The sequence below is a fragment of the Dermacentor silvarum genome, chromosome 8 (genome assembly GCF_013339745.2).
Source record: "Dermacentor silvarum isolate Dsil-2018 chromosome 8, BIME_Dsil_1.4, whole genome shotgun sequence".
In the NCBI taxonomy this organism is placed as follows: Eukaryota; Metazoa; Arthropoda; class Arachnida; order Ixodida; family Ixodidae; genus Dermacentor; species Dermacentor silvarum.
The window spans coordinates 130,453,175-130,472,469 of record NC_051161.1 but is presented as its reverse complement, the minus strand read 5'-3'; the positions used below and the strand labels follow the sequence as shown (position 1 = coordinate 130,472,469).

Below are 19,295 nucleotides of genomic sequence, written 5' to 3'. Positions count from 1 at the left end.
GTTGTGCATTGCTTAGCGAAATGTCTTTTTTTTTTTCTTTTTAGGAACTCTTTAGTCAGGCAATACACAGCGCGAGAAGAAACACGGAGGCGAATATCAGGCACAGACAAGCGCTGACTTCCAACTGATTAATTTATTGATAGGCATGCTTTATATATTCATGTGCAGGAACAGATACATAGAAAAAGAAGTATTTTCACTGTATTTCATTGCATTCCACTATATTCCACTGTATTTCACTGCCGAAGCAATTTTCCAGCTTGCCACAGACACCACATAATGAAGCGTGGAAAGTACGTCACCTCTTTTCGACAACCAAGTTTACGGAAAATTACTCCTTTCCTTTTCGGAGGCTGTCGACAAATGCAGTTAAAATTTTTTGTCTGCGTTGAGCATGCATGCAGCGCCACATATATCGTTTGCGCACTCACCTGAACATCAAGTATGAACTGTTCTGTTTCCAGTAGAGGGCAGGAAATTTTTGCCTAGCCTGGTGAGTGGCGGCGTATAGGTCTATCTCATCCCCCTGTGGAACATTCTGAAAGTGGGAAGTGCCACAATATATTACAAATTTAGTGGTATACAGCATTTTATGTAGAAAAGGCGAGGGTAAAATACGAATGCACTACCAGGCAACTTCAATAAAATTCCACTTTAGCTAAATTGGTTATAAATGATTAGTATACAGGGTGTCCCGGCTATCACGCACGAAGATTTTTGTTAGGCAAGTTGTCTCTTCTGACACTGAATGCTTGCGCTCACTTTTTGTAACCGCGGACACGCTGTTGAACAACCGGGTAACATTGTGTCCTATTGAGTTAGTTTCTGCAGTCACATGTATCGTAGTTCTATGCTCAGCGATGCACCAAGGTGCACGAGTGGTTTGTGTATTGTTGTTTTCAAAATCCCCTCACCAGCTTTGGCAATTTAAACAGACAAGTGCAGCCTGTACATAACGCGCTAACGATCGCATCTGCAAGATATTACAGCGCCTACGCACCTCTCGCGAAAACCCCCGAAATTTCAAACCAAACGCCGCGCTTCCTCCCTCTCGAGGACGTTGCACCCCAGACATGGAGTCGCGGTCACACACCCATTCTTCCATGTAAATCGCACTCCTAACAGCGTCCCTCACCATGACACGCGAATTCGGTGAATCATGTGCGCGGAACGTGCAATGCCCCCACGGTAAATGCGCGGATTGGTTGCACTGTGGGAATCCATGTTATGCGAGGCGTTTTGCATGTAGCGGGCTATCTAGCTTGTTTGGTGTTCTGCAAGGCGTTAGCCGGTGGACCGACGCGTTTGCGTAAATAGAGTAATATGTGTGCGACGCGAGCGAGCGCGTTTGTGACAACAGCAGCAAAATGACGACCACGTTGACGACGACCGCATGACGGCAACGGCTCAATTTCTACTGCGACCACTGACGCCAACTTACACATGGCGATTGTCGGGTTCCGCATAAATATTTCACTGGCGTAAGCAAGAGACGCACGGTTGATGACTGCGATGAAATGTTATACAATCGTACGTATACTATGTCAATGTCATGTGGCCTATATTAAAATGATGGCGGCCTTCATTTGCCAGGTGGCGAAGACATATTAAAATGCTATCTGCTTGGGTCGATCATGAAGGCGGTTCAAATTCGCACACTTTCTACGTGGCGTGAGTTGCTGTGAGGAAACTACTGGCTAAGGTCGGCTGATCTCGAGCACAATGCAATCTGTCCCCAAGAAAGAAGACGAGAAAGCAGCTCGAGAGGATGCGTCAGATGTTTCAAATAGCTGGTGGGCTTTGGAACGAGAGAGTGTAGGCACAGAATGCTTCGCATGAAAAGAAGAAAAAAAAGTTGTCGCAGTTTCACCTGAAAGGCGAAGCATCAATTGCGATAGCAAATTTGTAGAGAGCTATACGGAGTAATGATATTAGCTTTATCAGCTGTATAAATTTGGACATGCAGCAGCACCGGCAACGCGCAGAACTGTTGTCGACGCCGTCGGCGTTTTTCCCGCGTTCGCTCAAAATGCCTGCGGCGTTGGTGACTGTTGCCGGAGCCTCTGATATAAATAGGCATTTGGTGCCGCAGCTAAACGTCGTCTCCCTTCCCTCCCCCTCCCCCCCTCCCCCACGGCCTCTCGCGCGTCGAAAGAAGGCGCGTTTGCTCTACATATATGATGATTGTAAAGGAGGAAAGAGACGCCTACTTCTGCAGCCCTTAAGGAAGCACGGCGCAGAACGCGCGTTTGTTCTCCGCCGTGCGTTCACTCGCCGTGAAAGAGCGCGTCCCTCGCGCCCTTTCACTCGCACATACAGCGTTCGGCGGCGCGCGGCGACGATTTCATCTCGATTGACGTCATACGGAACCTCACGGCGACGGCGACGGCGACGGCGACGGCAACGGCGACGGCGACGCCGACGGCAGAAATCTGCTTTTGAGTGTCCATATAATTGCTATCGCAATAAAAATAAAATCACCGCCCAAGCACTCCGTAGAGATGGTTAGCCAGCGAAGCTGAAACGTGCGGCCCCGGTGTTTATAACTGGGTTAATCCCGACGGTTCACTAAAGTATCTCTCAATCATTGGTTACGTCTTTGTGTTTCTTAATGAGGTTACACACACGTTCGGCTGCGACGAAGAGAACGACGTCACTGACGGTATGCCCGCAGACCGCCGTTGTCGATTGCGTTCGATGTCTCGAGTTTGCTCGGCGGTGCGGTTAGCAGCGTTCGCCCGCCATTCCTGCTTGCGATTCTTCGAAATTAAATTGCTTCAACATTTAATCTGTCCATTACGTAAGGCAATGTATGGCTCAAACCACCATAAGAAATGGCTCACACCCCCGTGAAATTATTATAAGCAGCTATTTTCTGGTCAAAACAGAAAAGCTCATTGAGTTAAAGGCAGGAACGCCAGTACGCACCATACTGTTGCCCTGTTCAGACATCAGCTAGCTATTTCCAAGCACTGGAGTGCCGCTTTCTTTCAGTCAAAATATTTAGGCTGGCACATGGGTCACACCCTCTTGGTGCACTCATAAAATAATGTTCAAGTTAACCTCACCGTCCAAATGTGCGCTGAATCTTTTAAACGCCACGTAGATCTCATCTTGCGCCAGCTACACGCCTAGTAGTTAGCTCTTAGTTTAAGGGTATTACAATGTCCACCTTGAAAAAAGTTCATCCCACCTTTATTATCCGCGTAAAAGTTAAGTAGAACTGGGAATATACGTCAGCTTTATTAAATCAAAGCGCTCGTCACAAGCACACAACAGTGAGTGGCTCTCCCCGTCTGCGTCATTAGAGTTCGGCCTTCGCACGCTCCCGCTGCCCTTTAATTGCACGGTCATTTTCCTGGTGTTTCAATCGTGTGAAAAGTGCATGCGTGTTACAAAATGGGAAGGGTCTTAAAACGGCACTGTTAGGTTTTACTGGAGGCACGCAGCACCGGAAAGAAAGACGCACACTTTTGCGTAGTTAACAAATCTTTTTTTCTGGGGTTTTACGCGCCAAAACCAGTGCTGATTATGAGGCACGTCGTAGTGGAGGGCTCCGGATTAATTTTGACCACCAGGGGTTCTTTCACGTGCACTACAACGTAAGCTCACGGGCGTTTTTGCATTTCGCCTCCGTAGAAATGCGGCCGCCGCGGCCGGGATTCCATCCCGCGATCTCGTGTTCAGCAGCCCAGCGCCTCAGCCATAGCCTCCTCGATAACTCTGTGCCTGTCAAACGGCGCTCGATCGGCCGTCGCTTTCCCCTCTCCCTATTGGTAGTTTCCACCGAGAGATGGCGCCACCGACGTTGACTAGCTCATGACTCCTGCCGTGTGCCCGCGTCTCCGTCTCTCCGTTACCTCCGCTGGGATCGCAAGACGGGTGCATTGTTTTTGTCGGTTTTTCTCGTGCAGTACGGTCAAACCTTGCAACGTTGGTGCGGTCCACGCATTTTAAACCTTCTTGGGTGATCGTGGACCTGAGCTTAACGCTGAGCGACCGGGATTGCTAGATGCTTTTGACGTGCGATCACGTTATTAAAAAAAGAAAGAAAAAACCTTCGAAGAGGTCACGCTCTTTCACAGACATCATATGCGGGTAAAGCACCGTGAACTTCTTCACGTGGATACATATGTAACTTCGAGCAACGCATATAAGTGACAGAAGCGCCCTCGGGATTTTGTATGTCTCAACTGTTTGCATCTCGGGATTTTTTTTTTTTTTTTGTACGTCTGAACTGTTTGCATCTCGGGATTTTGTATGTCTGAGCTGCATGTATCGTTGAACAAAGCGTGTGCAATAAAATATTTGCTCGCATATTGCTTATTCAAGGCATGCGGCGCTTTTTCTATAGGTCCTCAAATATTTGTTTCTATTTTTCCTGGTCGCCAAGGCACACAGACGTGGTAGAAAGTGCAAAGGTTTCTGGGTATAAATATTCACGTCGGCCACAACGCTCATCTCGTGCAAAAGAACTTGGGGAAAACTTGTCTGAAAGTCGTATATATAGTATGCTACTAACGTGCGCCGAGGCCCGAAGGACGGCTCACTATAACAATGAAGGAAGAAGAAGAAGGACGGCTCACTATAGAGCAGCGTCGCAAGCAGTTTTTGACAAGATATTGCTGTAAGAACGCTTGCGACTTGCGTATTGTCGGCACTTTACTATGATAACTAAGAGCGTATTAACCACAATAAACCAACTCGGGCTTTCTTTTTTTTTTCTTTTTTTTTTTTTTTGCTACGTGCGACGCGCAATCCACTTTGACGCTGCAGTTGCTGCAAGTGCGCTCGCACTTTCACAGACTGTATTCGAGACACTACCATGGTGCTCTACAGCGTTATAAACAAGGCTCTGGTCACCCAGTGGATCGTTGTTCCACCATCACAGCACTTAAAACCGTCGGCGTCGCGCCCGCCGCGCAGACGGGAGGCGCGGTGGCACTCTACGTCGGTGGCGCCCTCAGCGAAATGAGCGGCGGCAGTTTGCAACTCTGCCGACGGCGCCTCCCTATTGTTCTCTCGGCGTCTTGACAGGCACAGTTTATCGAGGAGGCTATGCCTCAGCTGACAGCCACTGCGGCGGGTTGAAACAAAACGTATTCCCATCCGAGCGAGCTTGCTGGGCCTGAGATCTCAAGCCGCTATGCTACGGTGTTGTTTCGCAGGAACCTTGCGTGTACAGCGAATGCGCTCCACACAAACACAAACTTTTGACTCTAGACCTTTGCGTTTGTCTGGAACTTTGCGCTCCGTAGCTCCACAGCTCCATAGTCAGACAGGTCGTACGGCGGTGAACATTTACAAAGCTCATTTACAACGGGAACAGTGACAACGTTATCTTGAACTCGTACAAACCAGCTAAAATAACGTAGTTGATATTTTAGACTAGCAATGCAAGCCATCAATTTAGAGCTGTCGAAGTCGGCAGTAGAGAAGTGATATATTGGGGGGACAACAGAATAGGTTAAGGCCAGGCAGGATCCTTAGAGGATAATATTTTTAAACTGACTCAGATCGTAAAAATTTCAGTGGCGTAGAACGAACTTTTATGGATAGATTTTCTAAATATTAAGGGAGGTTACGACAACCTACACAGGGAATTACAATGAGAAATTCTCAAACACGACGGAATAGATGATGATTTAATGGAGCTGCTGAGGAACCTATGTAGAGGCAACCGAGTAGAAAGTGTATGGGAAGGCCGGCAATACAAAAACACTAGTGGATATTCACCGAGGACTTAAGTAAGGATTGCTTCAGTCGCCATTGTCCTTTATTATCTATATTAAGGACCTAGAAAGAGGACCGGAACACAGTGAATTCAACTTTCATTTGTCTGAACATCCATAATAGGCAAATGTGCAACAGAAAGTCCCTGAGCTGATTTATTCGGCGAGATATTATACCTAGCGGACAATGCAAGAGCGCTACAGACACTTTCGAATATGTGTGGTGACGCAGCGACACATATAGACCTATTTTTAGCATACAGAAATCGGAAATTATGATCTTTATTGAGGAGAAGAGTAGTTAGTGAAGTGGTATCAATTCAACAGCAGGTCTTACCCATAGTGAGGCAATTTAACTACCTAGGTGTATAATTAAACTCAGGAAAGACCTACTCCACTATCCACCAAGATAATCTATAAACGAAGAGGATGCTGAATGCAGCAATAATGAAACAGATCCTTTCGGGGCAACAATAAATATGAGGTGGTGCGAAAACTTACGAAAGGCGCAATGGTGCTAGCCCTGCCCTTCGCACATGTCATTCTGTTCCTAAAATCATACATCGCGTTGAGGTTCGGCTGTTGGGCTGAGCAGTTTGGAGGCCCACTGCAAAACCACTAATGAGGCAGTGCAGGGTGACATGAGTTGGGCCTCTTGAATTATTAGAAGAGCAGAGCAATATGGGTTTCGAAGAGATACTCAGGAAGATGGATGTAATTAGGCGGCTACAGTGCACAAATATCTCTACCTCGTAAGCGTGGACACCGGTTGGACGAAAAGGTCGAAAAAGTTGGCAAACAAGTACACGGTAATTGAAACTAAGTAGGCAACCTGGAACAACCAAGAACGAAGTGAGATAAACAGAGACAGTAAACGCGATGCACAAGATGAAACTAAGGGAGACCATGGAACTTTACTAATGTAGGAAGAAAGAAATTAGAAAAGTCTGTAGAATAACACAAAAGGGTTACCTTGCTATTTGAGGCCCAAGCTGGATACCTAAGGGCAAAAAAATAGCAAAGCAAATATTCGCAACAAAATGAGGTGTGTGCGTGCGGCAGCAAAAATCCGGAGACAGTTGAACACATCCTAACGGAATGCGAAGGAATTAACCCAGCAAGGGCCGTAGTAAATATTCACGTTTCAGAAGCGCTTGGACGAGGACTAAAGAATTAACCAGTCAGTAGTAGTGATATGAAATATATTTTTAAGGCATTGGTAGGACCGGATTTGTTACAGGCGTAGGTATACATAGGTGTATATATATCCAAGGTATATGTAGAGGTTTTAAGGAAAAGAGAAAAGATGAAGGAGACCTAGACAAAATGCTTGACTGCTAAGCGTGCATGTATTTATTACCTGATTAGCTCAAGCAGAATAGATGACTATTCGTCACCACCCTGCTTCACAAGGGGATCCCAAGTAGTCACCATTTACGCGCGCTTATGGTCTATAGACTTATGAGCGCAACTCTAGAAGCCGAAATTACGCCAACGTCATCAGAGGTCTTCAAAGCGTCGAAGGAGGAAGCGCGTTATAAGGAGCGCTAACTTGTTCAAGTGCTATATTTCTGCTTTAGATGTTTGTGTGAGGAATCTCTAACATAATCCTATCCAAATTGTGTTGAATGAGCTTGTTGACTGAAAAGGGCTGATCCTGGTATGAAACGTTTCGTTAGCATAAAGGCGGTGGTTACCACGCGAAGTGAACAGGGCGCGTCAACTCTGAACAATCATCATCATCATCATCAGCCTATATTATATGTCCACTGCAGGACGAAGGGTTCTCCCTGCGATCTCCAATTACCCCTGCCTTGCGCTAGCGTATTCGAAAGTTTGCCTGCAAATTTCCTAACTTCATCATCCCATCTGGTTTTCTGCCGACCTCGACTGCGCTTCCCTTCTCTTGGTATCCATTCTCTAACCCTAATGGTCCACCGGTTATCCATCCTACGCATTACATGGCCTGCCCAGCTCCATTTCTTCCGCTTAATGTCAACTAGAATATCGGCTATCCGCGTTTGTTCTCTGATCCACACCGCTCTCTTCCTGTCTCTTAACGTTAGTCCTACGATTTTTCGTTCCATCGCTCTTTGTGCGGTCCTTAACTTGTTCTCGAGCTTCTTCGTTAACCTCAAAGTTTCTGCCCCATATGTTAGCACCGGTAGAATGCAATGATTGTACACTTTTCTTTTCAACGACAGTGGTAAGCTCCCAGTCAGAATTTGGTAATGCCTGCCGTATGCACTCCAACCCAATTTTATTCTTCTGTAAATTTCTTTCTCGTGATCAGGGTCCCCTGTGAGTAATTGACCTAGATAAACGTACTCCTTTACAGACTCTAGAGGCTGACTGGCGATCCTGAATTCTTGTTCCCTTGCCAGGCTATTGAACATTATCTTTGTCTTCTGCATATTCATCTTCAACCCAATTCTTACACTTTCTCGATTAAGGTCCTCAATCGTTTGATGTAATTCATCTCCATTGTTGCTGAATAGGATAATGTCAACTGCAAACCGAAGGTTGCTGAGGTATTCGCCGTTGATCCTCACCCCTAAGCCTTCCTAGTCTAAGAGCTTGAATACTTCTTCCAAGCATGCAGCGAATAGCATTGGAGAGATTGTGTCTCCTTGCCTGACCCCTTTCTTGATAGGTAACTTTCTACTTTTCTTGTGGAGAACCAAGGTAGCTGTGGAATCCTTGTAGATGTTTGCTAAGATATTCACGTATGCCTCCTGTACTCCTTGATTACGCAATGCATCTATGACTGCTGGAATCTCTACTGAATCAAATGCCTTTTAATAATCTATGAAAGCCATGTAGAGAGGTTGATTGTACTCCGCAGATTTCTCGATTACCTGATTTATGACATGGATATGATCCATCGTAGAATATCCCTTCCTGAAGCCAGCCTGTTCTATACTAGTTCAGGTGCAACCAAACTAGGAAGGCCCACTAAGCTTCATCAAAGTCACTCCCTCACCACAACAGGAATTGGCCTCCCTGGTGCAGTATTCGGCCACTACCTCCCTCATAAAAAAAATTCTGAGCAATGGTTGTAGGTAAATTTTCGAAAATACAGAATGTGGCTGCTTGTCTATTTCTAAAATACTTTAACCACAGCCCCTCCTTCGTCGGCTGTGGACGTTCTGCAGCTGGCGAAGTACCGCCACTCAGGCACTCAGCTACTATTACTATTACTATTGCTATTACGGTACCATTGTAGCAACGACGTAGAACCAGAAAAGCTGCCAAAAGTGTGCGCGAAGACGTTAACATTTTCGTGCTCAGGAGGACCAGCGACATTCGAATCGCAGCGAAGTCGCATTCTAGCAATTCCGGATAGAGTAGGCAGGTCTTGCGCCGTGCTGTTATTAATAGCAGCTACACTCCGGTGAAAACTAGAAAAACTGAAAGCAATGGATGCATGGCAATATGCTGTCAGCACCTTAACACATTTCAAGTGATGCACTCACTTCAAAACACATCTGGGGTTTTAAGCGTCAGAACATCGATTTCATTATGACGCACCGAATTGGTACGAACTAATTTTAGTGTAATTAATGGTTAGATCACCTCTTCAACGTCCACCGAATTCACAGTACACGAAAGTTATTTCGCCCCCTTCGAAATGTGGCCGCCATGGCTGGGATTCCATCCCACGCCGTACGTGCTTAGCAGCGCAACGCCGTAGCCGCTAAGTCACCGGCTACTCGCTTTTATACCGGCCGCTGAGAACGCGATGACGTCTGTCACTATTAGTTGTCAAGAACTCACTCACTTCTGCCAATTCTTTCAAAGCGGCGTCAGCTATGGCGCCGGTGCTGTCATTCAGGAACCCTGGTGCCACCATCATATTCGAGACCTGCATGGGAAACGAGTGCATTGCATTTGACGTCACGATCGTTAACAAAGAGCCGGAAGCATTTCCTCCTGGTGTGTTCTGCAACAACATCTGCAAGCTAGCAAGATGGGTTAGAGGCTGCAAGTAGCCCTTTCGTCGCCACGTACGCGCTTTCTGGGAGAGATGCTCTTTCTTTGCGAACCTCCTGAGACTTTGGTGACCGTGGCTGCTTCTGCTATCTTGCTGAATAGCTCCAGTGCAGCGACCCAATCGGATTACACCAAGTGTCTTTTTCTTGCGCTACTTTGTTTTAGATCATACAGATTTTTTTAAGATAGTGTGTAACAGGTAGCATCGTTCTAGCTCTTGCGCTGAATTACTCCAGGAGGCGGACCTTACTCGCACAAGAAAACAAAATGCATAATCCACTAATTAACAAATACTCACTAATGTCTTTTATTGATTAACTTGCGGCACATACTTCGAGTTACAAACTGTAGCCGGTGAGTTGTCAAGGCGTGTCCACTTGGAGCGAATTTTCAGGAAGAGACCAGTCTTCAGATATTCATTCCCTCATTCCCAAAGTATGTGACGAAATACTTGGGCGTTCCAGTTACTTTAGTGCTCCAATGCATAACACAGCCGTTTGTTTTAAAAAAATAAGCAGCAAAATAGCACATTTTTACAGTGCAGTTTCACGGCTCATATCTTGAAATTCATGCAATCTTTAGAACTCGTTCAAAGTGGATATGCCAGGCAAATTCACCGGCTACAATTGGGGTCCCTCATCGCCCACTGTGCCGTTTTCGGGGGGTTTGCACTGCGCCAGCGCCAGGGCATGACCGCTGAGCCGAGAGCGTCCTGGCCGAGTCGCGGGCGCTCGTGCTCGCATGCCCAGCACGGCCCCATGAATGGCGAGTGTCGTTTTTAAATTCACCATCGTGGATATCTTCCTAGCAATACATTCCTACTTTCGTATGTTCTCCTCTCCCTCCCGCCTATTCAAGCCCCTTGATATATTTCTGTGTGCGTAATAAAATATTTCTTGATAGTCAGCGCTTCGGCTGTCTCAGTCTGCACATTCCGTTCTTTGCGCTGTTACTCGGTTTCTCTTTTTTTAACATTTACATAAATACTGCGTAATATTTTACGTTGCACAGGATAAAATAAACAAATTTTGCGGATCGTCATTAGCTGTAAAGCATCTAAAAAACTCTTTCCCTATATTTTCGCTTCATAGTAGATCCCGACATGGGCGTTCAATTAGCATATTTTATTTCATTATTTAAGCATCGTTTCTGCCTTACCAAGCATTTCTCCACATTTTTTTTGTACAGATGCGCCTAATTGGTATCACAAAGGCAATGTACTGATTTAAGTTGGTCTAATATTTTTTTGCGTTTTGAATCTACTCTGGCCGATTTTTTATTCAGTCTCCACAAATTATTGCACTGTTTCTGCATTTAAATGACAAACAAACAAAAAGGAATACCAGTGCAGCTTTTTGTAATTAAAATCGAAGTATGCAATCACAAACTCTGCATATTTTAGAAAGCTTGTAACATCTCAACACTTTAAATTGCCAGTTCTACGCGTGTAGGTTATGTTCACAAACTATTTCAAGGCTGTCTCCAACCCCTAATGTAATGTATCTTCGGCGTTAGGCGGTAGGTTAAGTCCAGGCGTCAAGCTCATTTGTGAGGAGCGTGAGGCAACGTGTGAACTTCTTTCTGAACGTTAGAGAACACTAATGGTTTATAGCACTAATATGCATAAGTTGGGTAACTTGGTTGCTATCGCTCAGACTTCTCCGGTTATCTTTGAATTTTGTTCTTTGCTGCGTCGTGTACTTGATGTAACACATTAGGGGCCCTATAACGTAGACCTATTCCAACCTGTTTTTATTCCAATCTCCTGACGTCAAATTTACGTAACCGCCGACCCAAGCATCGGGCAGCGACCCGCAGCGTTCTTTAAAAAGCCCAATCAAACGCTCTACTGGTTTGTAGGTTACTTTTGTTTGCTTTCAAAGCGACTAGCATTGCCTGCCTTGACAGGTTCTTCTTATATAATTGGCTGACAAGAGGCAAAGAAGACGCAGAAGTATACGTGTATGTGTCAGAATGGATCGAGGACGTTATACTGCAACGCAAATTTTCATATTATATGCAATTAAATCCTTTCTGCCCGGCAGCTCCGAGAAGCTAATTCCAGAGGAATCGGCAGCAACCTTCTATTCCATACGGAATGGGACAGTCTTGGCTATGCCAAAATATCATTAATTGTGTTCGGCATATTAATGCATCTTCAGTGCGTAGTCACTCTGGCGTGGTAAGTTTTCGCGGTTTTGTGACGTCGCGTAACAGGCGAAGTGGGCGCAGCCCGAAAACTTTTGACCAATAAAGGAAGTCTAACGGCGAAAAAGGCGTAATCGTGCATAGTCGTGCATAGTCAGTGTGTACACGTCATAGCAGATGGGGCATTCTCGGTGTTTTCGTGACGTGACGTGGCAGGCAAGCAAATGGGGGTGGCCCAAAAATTGCTTGACGAATCGCGGATGGCTTATTGCACAAATGGAATAGGAACAGTTTCGAATTGTTTTGCGTTATAGCGTCCTAGGATACCTAAAGGAATCATTGGACCGGTAACATCCTCGAGTCGATGCCCGAAGGCGTAGCTTAGTTGTTAGTCAGCGTGCGCCATGGGTGTGTTCCAATTCTGCAGAGCGTCCAATTAAGACATTCTACGTTGACTGTAAAGAAGACAGCTTCAAGCCTGAGTAGTGCTATAAATCGGGAAGACGTCTTTCCAATTTGATACAACCTGATGTGGACATGAGCTAGCTAAGATGCGCAGATATTATAGCTGTATTTGAACACTTTGTATCTGCGAACTATCAGAAAAATACAACACAGTTCACAATAATCGCATCAGAATACGAGATTATGATTTCGTGTCCGCAAGCGACCTTCCCGTTGAGTTTCCAAGCACTCTGCTCAGCCATCATGTCATACGGACTACAAGGAATCTTGCATATTTTTTTTTCACTTTGATGCTGTCTTTGCGGAGTTGTCTCCTTTGACGGCTTAGCCAGAATTGGAACGACACTTAAGGGCACGACTGCCTGTTTAGCGGTCTATTTAGCCGTCTACTGCCAGTATTGGAACAAAGCCCTGCGAGCTACTGTCGAGCCCAGCGAGCTTCACCGCGAGCCGGAGAGGGATATCAGACCAGCCCACGCCACTCACCCTGCGGTAGAAGTGAACCCTGTTTTCTTCGGTCGCGCTCTGGGACAGGGAGTAAGAGAACGTCAACGAGTCGAGCATCCCTTGTACTTCACTGCGCAGAAACTTCATCATCTGCAAACCATGGTAGACAACTGTGAAACACCGAGCGCCCACGGCGGTCCCGCGAAACGCCATCAAAGCGACAAAAAGCATGCAACGTCCATTCATTGATTCATTCATTCATTGTTTATTCAGACAATGCAAAGAAATACATTTGGCTTGTCCAGGAGGCTGATAAAAAGGCGCGAATGCCTGACCGAGTGTCAGACGCCTTTCAAGTGCACACCTCACTCAATGAACAGAGTAGTTTAACATAAGCTGGAAACAGAGCTATATCTAACCATTGGTTTGAAGTAGAATGTACATAATATGCACTTCAAGATATCATATGCGTATCTACAAGAACAGAAAATACATGCACACATGTGCGCTTAAGCATAGAACGATACATAAAAACTTAAGTGTTCAGCCATTACACAACAATAAAAAATAACAGGCAGAGTTCAGGCTGAACAAACACAGCAGATATAAAATAAAAGGGAAATTTTCCCCGGTATAAATTGAATGGGTGAACGTGTGCCCAGGAATAACAAGTAACAGTCAAGCACGATGACAGCGAGCGCAGTCGTCATCATCGAAAATCTGATGTGCGGGTCAAGTACGTTGGATTTTACACATAAATCATCGAAAGTTCCAGGGTAATCGCTGTGCCCGCATGCCTTCAAGAAAATATACTTTAAAAGAGTTGAATGTTGGGATAGTTGGTATTTTGGAATGAGAACCATCTTTAAATAGCGCGCAACGGGACGGTACAACAGAATGGAAGACGAGCGCATGTGTTCGTCTTGCTTTCTCTTGTGTCGTCCGGTTGCGTGCTGTTTCAAGATGGTTCCCATTCCAGAAAATGCTACACAATTCGCGCCGCGCATACAATCTGATTGTGCAGTGTTCGGCGAGAACAATGCAACAGATATTATCAACGATAACATCCGAGTAACTTCCAAATGATGCAGGCGCGCCTTGCGTCCAGCGATAAGTTGTTAACGGGCGAAATGCGGTCCCCGAGAAAAGGATAAATAACGACACGTGTCAATAGATTTACTCCTCGATGTAATAAAAGGTAATTATTTATCTTTTTGCTAAAACATTTGAAGCGCATCGATTCTTCTACCTATTACGACGGGCACCCAATACCGGAGAGGTAGTGTGGGCCTCGCGATCTTGCGCTTATGCAGCATGGAGGGGCCCAGACAAGAGACGCGAGACGATCCACAAAACGAGTAACAAATAATTTGTATTGCATCGCTACGGAGCGGTGAGCTATACAAGCTTCCTGACGGAGAGGGACACACGCTCTAGCTTGTGGCTGCTGAAGGCTGAAGTCCGTTGGCGGGGGCATCCTTTATTGACCCTTTTCGCGGAGCACTTTGTTTTAGAGAAACGAGGTGGCGCTCACGGCGGCGCGCCATACCTCTCCTCAGCGACCGCGCACGAATATGAAACCATTACCGCTTCTACCTTGCTTCTGTGGGATCAGCTGTCGGAAATGCAACTGAGTTTTCCAATCATGCTAGATTGAATCATGTGGATTGAAGACGTGTGCAGTAGTTGGCTCGAAAAACAGTGGCTGGAATGTTAAGGAATAGAATGAATCTGTGTTGCCAAGTTCGCGGACCGCTGCTGCAACTGTCCGAACGTGCTACCGGCACTTCGTGATGTACGGCTTTCCTCGAGGATACAGAAATTTGCTCATCCGGCAGCCTTGTATCGCTAACCTTCAAAGAAAGGGCATCACCCAGAACGTCGGCAAGAGTGAGTGCCACTCGTTAAACAACGACAAGGAGTAGCGCCGCTTCCTGTCATAGTAAGTTTCGCCACGTTATCTATACACATCTGTCCCAAATGGCAGGAAAACTTACGCCGACTCTATCGCCGACGTATCAAGAATAAGTGAATGGGCGCACACTTGAATATATGCGCACTGTATGCGCACAATAAATGATGGACTACACCTATGGCGCACGAATGGTCGAAGCTGAATGTTTCGTGACGCTCCCCAAGAGTAAGCCAGTTACTAGCTGTAATATAAATTTGCTACAAGGTGTTACAATGTACAAAACAGCTACGTTTCATGCATTGTGCGGAGCAAGAACAAAGCTATCGGAACTCAGCACACCCGCGAGCGATTAGGCAGAAAATAATCAGATAGTGGCCGCACCGAGGAACTTCACTGAGTCAGAAACTGACAAGCCACTGCTTCAAAACATTTGCCGAATGAAGAACAAAGAGCAAAACACCCTAATCCTGACTGAATTCATAATCGAAAAGCTGGGATAGCTTGGAATACGTATTTAGCCCCGCTTTTAGAACAAGCACCATATACGCTGCTTGCGCCGTTTGGACATAGCTTAATCTGCTCCGAAAGCACTTTTGCATGTTCTCTGAAGCTGTGATCAAAGCTTCGTGTCGTCGACCTAGTCACCGTCTACGATATCTCCGAAAACAGAGGTTTTTCTAAGCCGCGCCGGCGTCATACACTTCCATTGTAAACAAGGAGGCAACGGAGGCAGTTGAGGCAAGCAATGGGCGCGTCACCACGTGGTCAAACATGGCAGCGCCCACGGCATCGCCGCGAAAAGGGTCAAAAGAGTCTGGAACGTCCTCACTCCGGAGGAGAGAGCGAACGCTCTCCACGCTTGAGGCCGCCGATCGGTACACGAAAGTCAGTGCAACGAACTTCTAACCGCCCCTGGCCTAGCAGGGGGAAAGGCACTGTCGCTCACACAGACAACGCCAGCGTCTCCTTCGCCGAGGAGGAGAAGAGAGAGGGAATGCACAAACAAGTCTTCACAGTCCCGCTCGCTGAATTGAGACAGCACTCTGGAGCCTACGCAGACATCAAGGCGTCGCGCCAGCCGTGGTTAAGGAGGCGAGAATTCGTGCGCAAACGCTAACGTCTTTTCGGCGTTGCGACCTCCTAGGCGTTTTATTGCGATAGCAATTATATGGACACTCAAAAGCAGATTTCTGCCGTCGGCGTCGCCGTCGCCGTCGCCGTGAGGTTCCGTATGACGTCATTTGGAGATGAAATCGTCGCCGCGCGCCGAACGCTGTATGTGCGAGTGAAAGGGCGCGAGGGGCGCGTCTTTCACGGGGAGTGAACGCACGGCGGAGAACCAACGCGCGTTCTGCGCCGTGCTCGCTTAAGGGCTGCAGAAGTAGGCGTCTCTTTTCTCCTTTACAATCACCATATATGTAGAGCAAACGCGCCTTCTTCGGACGCGCGAGAGGCCGTGGGGGAGGGGGAGGGAAGGGAGGCGACGTTTAGCTGCGGCACCAAGTGCCTATTTATATCAGAGGCTCCAGCAACAGTCACCAACGCCGCACGCATTTTGAGCTAACGCGGGCAAAACGCCGATGGCGTCGACAACAGTTCTGCGTGTTGTTGCTACCAAAGCCGCTCACCTTACTTCGTATGACATTGCTGTGTTGCTATCGCATTCATTGCTTCGCCCTTAGGGCGAAACTGTGACATTTTTTTCAACCGTTGCGGTCGGAACGATGTACTTCGAAACATGCGGGCTTGGCAGCGCGACACAAGTTGTTCACCACACAGGCCAGTCGTAATAGAATGCCTCGCCGGGGGAAAAGAGATCCCGACGGGCAGGGGACTGCACCCGCTGTCCGTAGTAGGGTTGGTAATATCGATCAACGACTAAGTACCCCACAAAGCGATTAATCTTCATCGATTTCCACCTTTCATTTAATCCACTTAGCCGATTAGACCTCGTAGAAGGCTACAGCGCGGAACCGATGAAGGCAAATGGGGCACACAAAATACAAAAACCCAGCGCTGACTTTCAACAATATTGTTTATTTCGGCTAGTTTTGTAGTGAACACTATAAGCCTTACCAGAGAAATTATCGAGGCTGCCGCAATTACATATGCGGGAAAAACTGTGTCAGTTGTTCATCGATAGCCGGAAAAGAGCTAACGTTCCTAGATTCAAATGTCAGGGTGCGATAGCGTTATGAGCAGGTTGTGTGCGCATGTGTCATCTTATTTTTATTTGTCAAGTGTTCACTATAAAACTAGCATTCGCCTGCTCCACTACGCAAGTTGTCATGTTTTATGTCTACATTATGCCCGCGGGGGTGAAAATTTACCGTATTGTTGCTCCAATTTTACGTTTATTTGGGCGCAGTTGAGATTTAGAAAGATTCCAAAAGTATTCGAAAAATACCCGCACTTACTAATAGTGATTCGGCAATTCTAAGACCTAATCGAATAGGAATTCCAATCATTACTGAATTTTTCGAATATATACGTTTTCAATCAATTGCATTATTCGTTTTTGTAAGATATAGAGCTTCTCACATTCGTATTTGTTGTTGTTCTCCGTATAAGCAGGCAGTATTGTAAACGTGAGTGGACTAGTGCATAATATAGCTGTCGTTCTAACTATAGTCGAAAAAGTTCCCTTTGCCTGGTAATGATGCCGACTGAACGTGGAATATGGCTTCTTACATTGTCAACAAGATGGGACTGGTTCATATTTTCTTCGAAAAAAGCACCGAGAAATTTATGCAGTGTAACACGCGCAATGACTTCACAGCAGAAAATAATGTATTTAGCTTTCTTTTTTTTTGCCTTTAGCACAAGTTTATTTATACGAAGCCAATCTGATAAATTACCGAGTCATTTATTAGCCTGTAGATGAATAATGTCTAATTACGAGAATAATGTCTAAGCGAGAGACCGTGAGAGAGAGCAAACGAACGAGCATTCTCTTTGCTGAGTCCGACCATCATAGACCTCCAGCCATGGTGTAAGATATAAGTATATATATCTTACACCGTGCCTTCGGCCAACCACAAAAACGGCCGAAAGAACGAAAGAAATCGCTCTAAAAAAAAGAAAAAAAAATACCAAGAGTTAAGCCGAAAACGAGGACGTTAACATATAAAAAAATTAAAAAGAATTGACATAAGTCCCGTGCCGTCGAGGAACACGATTTCGTATTCTAAAAGCTATATGGATGGACATCTCACACATATATCGTAGTTCTTGTGAACAAAAAACGCTTGAACAATATAAAAAAGCACAATATAAAAAGAACTTCAGCAATGAGCAACGATTGCGATGTACGTCCATATCCTATTTGAAATGTGAAATCTCCTTCCTTGACAGCACATAGCCTAAGTGAATTCTTTTTTTCTATTTTTAAATTTACCTCCTCTCTTTCGGCTTCACTGTTTTCCTGTATATTTATTCCTCGTTCGAATAAACCAGTTTTAGTAAACGCAAGTGGTGTATAGGTGTCTTGTGCCTCTTTTCATTTTTTGTGTGTGTGCGTGCGCGTGTGTGTGTGTGTGTGCGTGTGTGCGTGCGTGCGTGCATGTGCGTGCGCGTGCGTGTGCGCGCACACCTTTACAATGGATCTGTACCAACTAACCCAGCTCTCTCTTCTTGTTGCAGCAACTCAATCAAGCCTGCGGTTACCCGGTTCTCCGTGAAAAACCTTTACGGACAGGCTAACACTTTTCATGTTCCCTGCCGACATGTTAGAAATCGCCACTGCGCGAGTGCTTACCTCGGGATCTTTAGTGCCACCCGGGTTGATACCGTTGGCGGCTCCAAACTGCTTCCTTCGCTGGTAGTAGAGCAGGTGGTCTATCGAGGCGGGGAAGAGGCGCGCCGCCAGCGTGACGCAGAGGGCCGTCCTCACGGGTTTAGGTGGCTCCTTCTTGATAGTCAGGAAACCGGCACTCTGGAGGTGCGCAATCGTTTGCAGCATAACGTTCAAAATGACCCCAAAATTTGGGTCCCTGCAAAAAGCAGATACAACGAGGAAATGTTCGTCCCGCCTCCTCGTCAAAGTTCTGTACTGGAAAGAAAGGCTGAGAGGCCACTAGAAAAAAAATGTCGTAGTTTCGCCCGAAAGACGAAGCATCGATTGCGATAGCAAATTAAATAGCAAAGAGCTATTCGGAGTAGGGATAGTAGTTTTATCGGCTGCATAAACTTGTACACATTCGCTTACTAACTGAATTAACAAGCGTGGTGTCAGCGCCCTCAAGCAAACATGAATAGATCACACTCGATGACCGCAGACAACCACTGTGAAAACGCTGGCAGCAAGCGCAGCCGCTGCAGCGAGCGAAGGTTCATGCGGACTATCGGTTCAACGGAAACTGAGCGGCGAATGCACGGCGCATACAAAGATCAGAGCCGTGTGCAGATTGCTTGCAAGATACGGTGCGCGTGACAACACCGCCAGCCCGTACCGGCGCAAAGTACAAGAACGCATTTTTTCGCAGACTGGAAACCCCTCCCCCTCCCTCCCGTGCTGCCTTCCCGTTTTCCTCCTTTCGCGTGAAAGATTGCGTCGCCAGTTCCCCTTGAGCCCGGTTGCAATATACGCATTTGGT

The 19,295-nt window shown here is 46.3% G+C and overlaps 1 protein-coding gene across 1 annotated transcript in view; it reads right to left on the bottom strand.

Annotated features, from left to right (window-relative positions):
- Nucleotides 1-18,686, bottom strand: part of LOC119462421 (uncharacterized) — an 83,141-nt gene extending 64,455 nt beyond the window's left edge. The window contains exons 1-4 of the mRNA XM_049671950.1: nt 18,458-18,686; nt 12,825-12,935; nt 9,514-9,597; nt 432-538 (exon numbers count right to left, since the gene is read on the bottom strand). Coding sequence (XP_049527907.1) covers nt 432-538; nt 9,514-9,597; nt 12,825-12,935; nt 18,458-18,661 — 506 coding nt within the window. The 5' untranslated portion in view covers nt 18,662-18,686. The remainder of the gene's footprint in view (nt 1-431; nt 539-9,513; nt 9,598-12,824; nt 12,936-18,457) is intronic.
- Between the last annotated feature and the right edge of the window lie 609 nt (nt 18,687-19,295).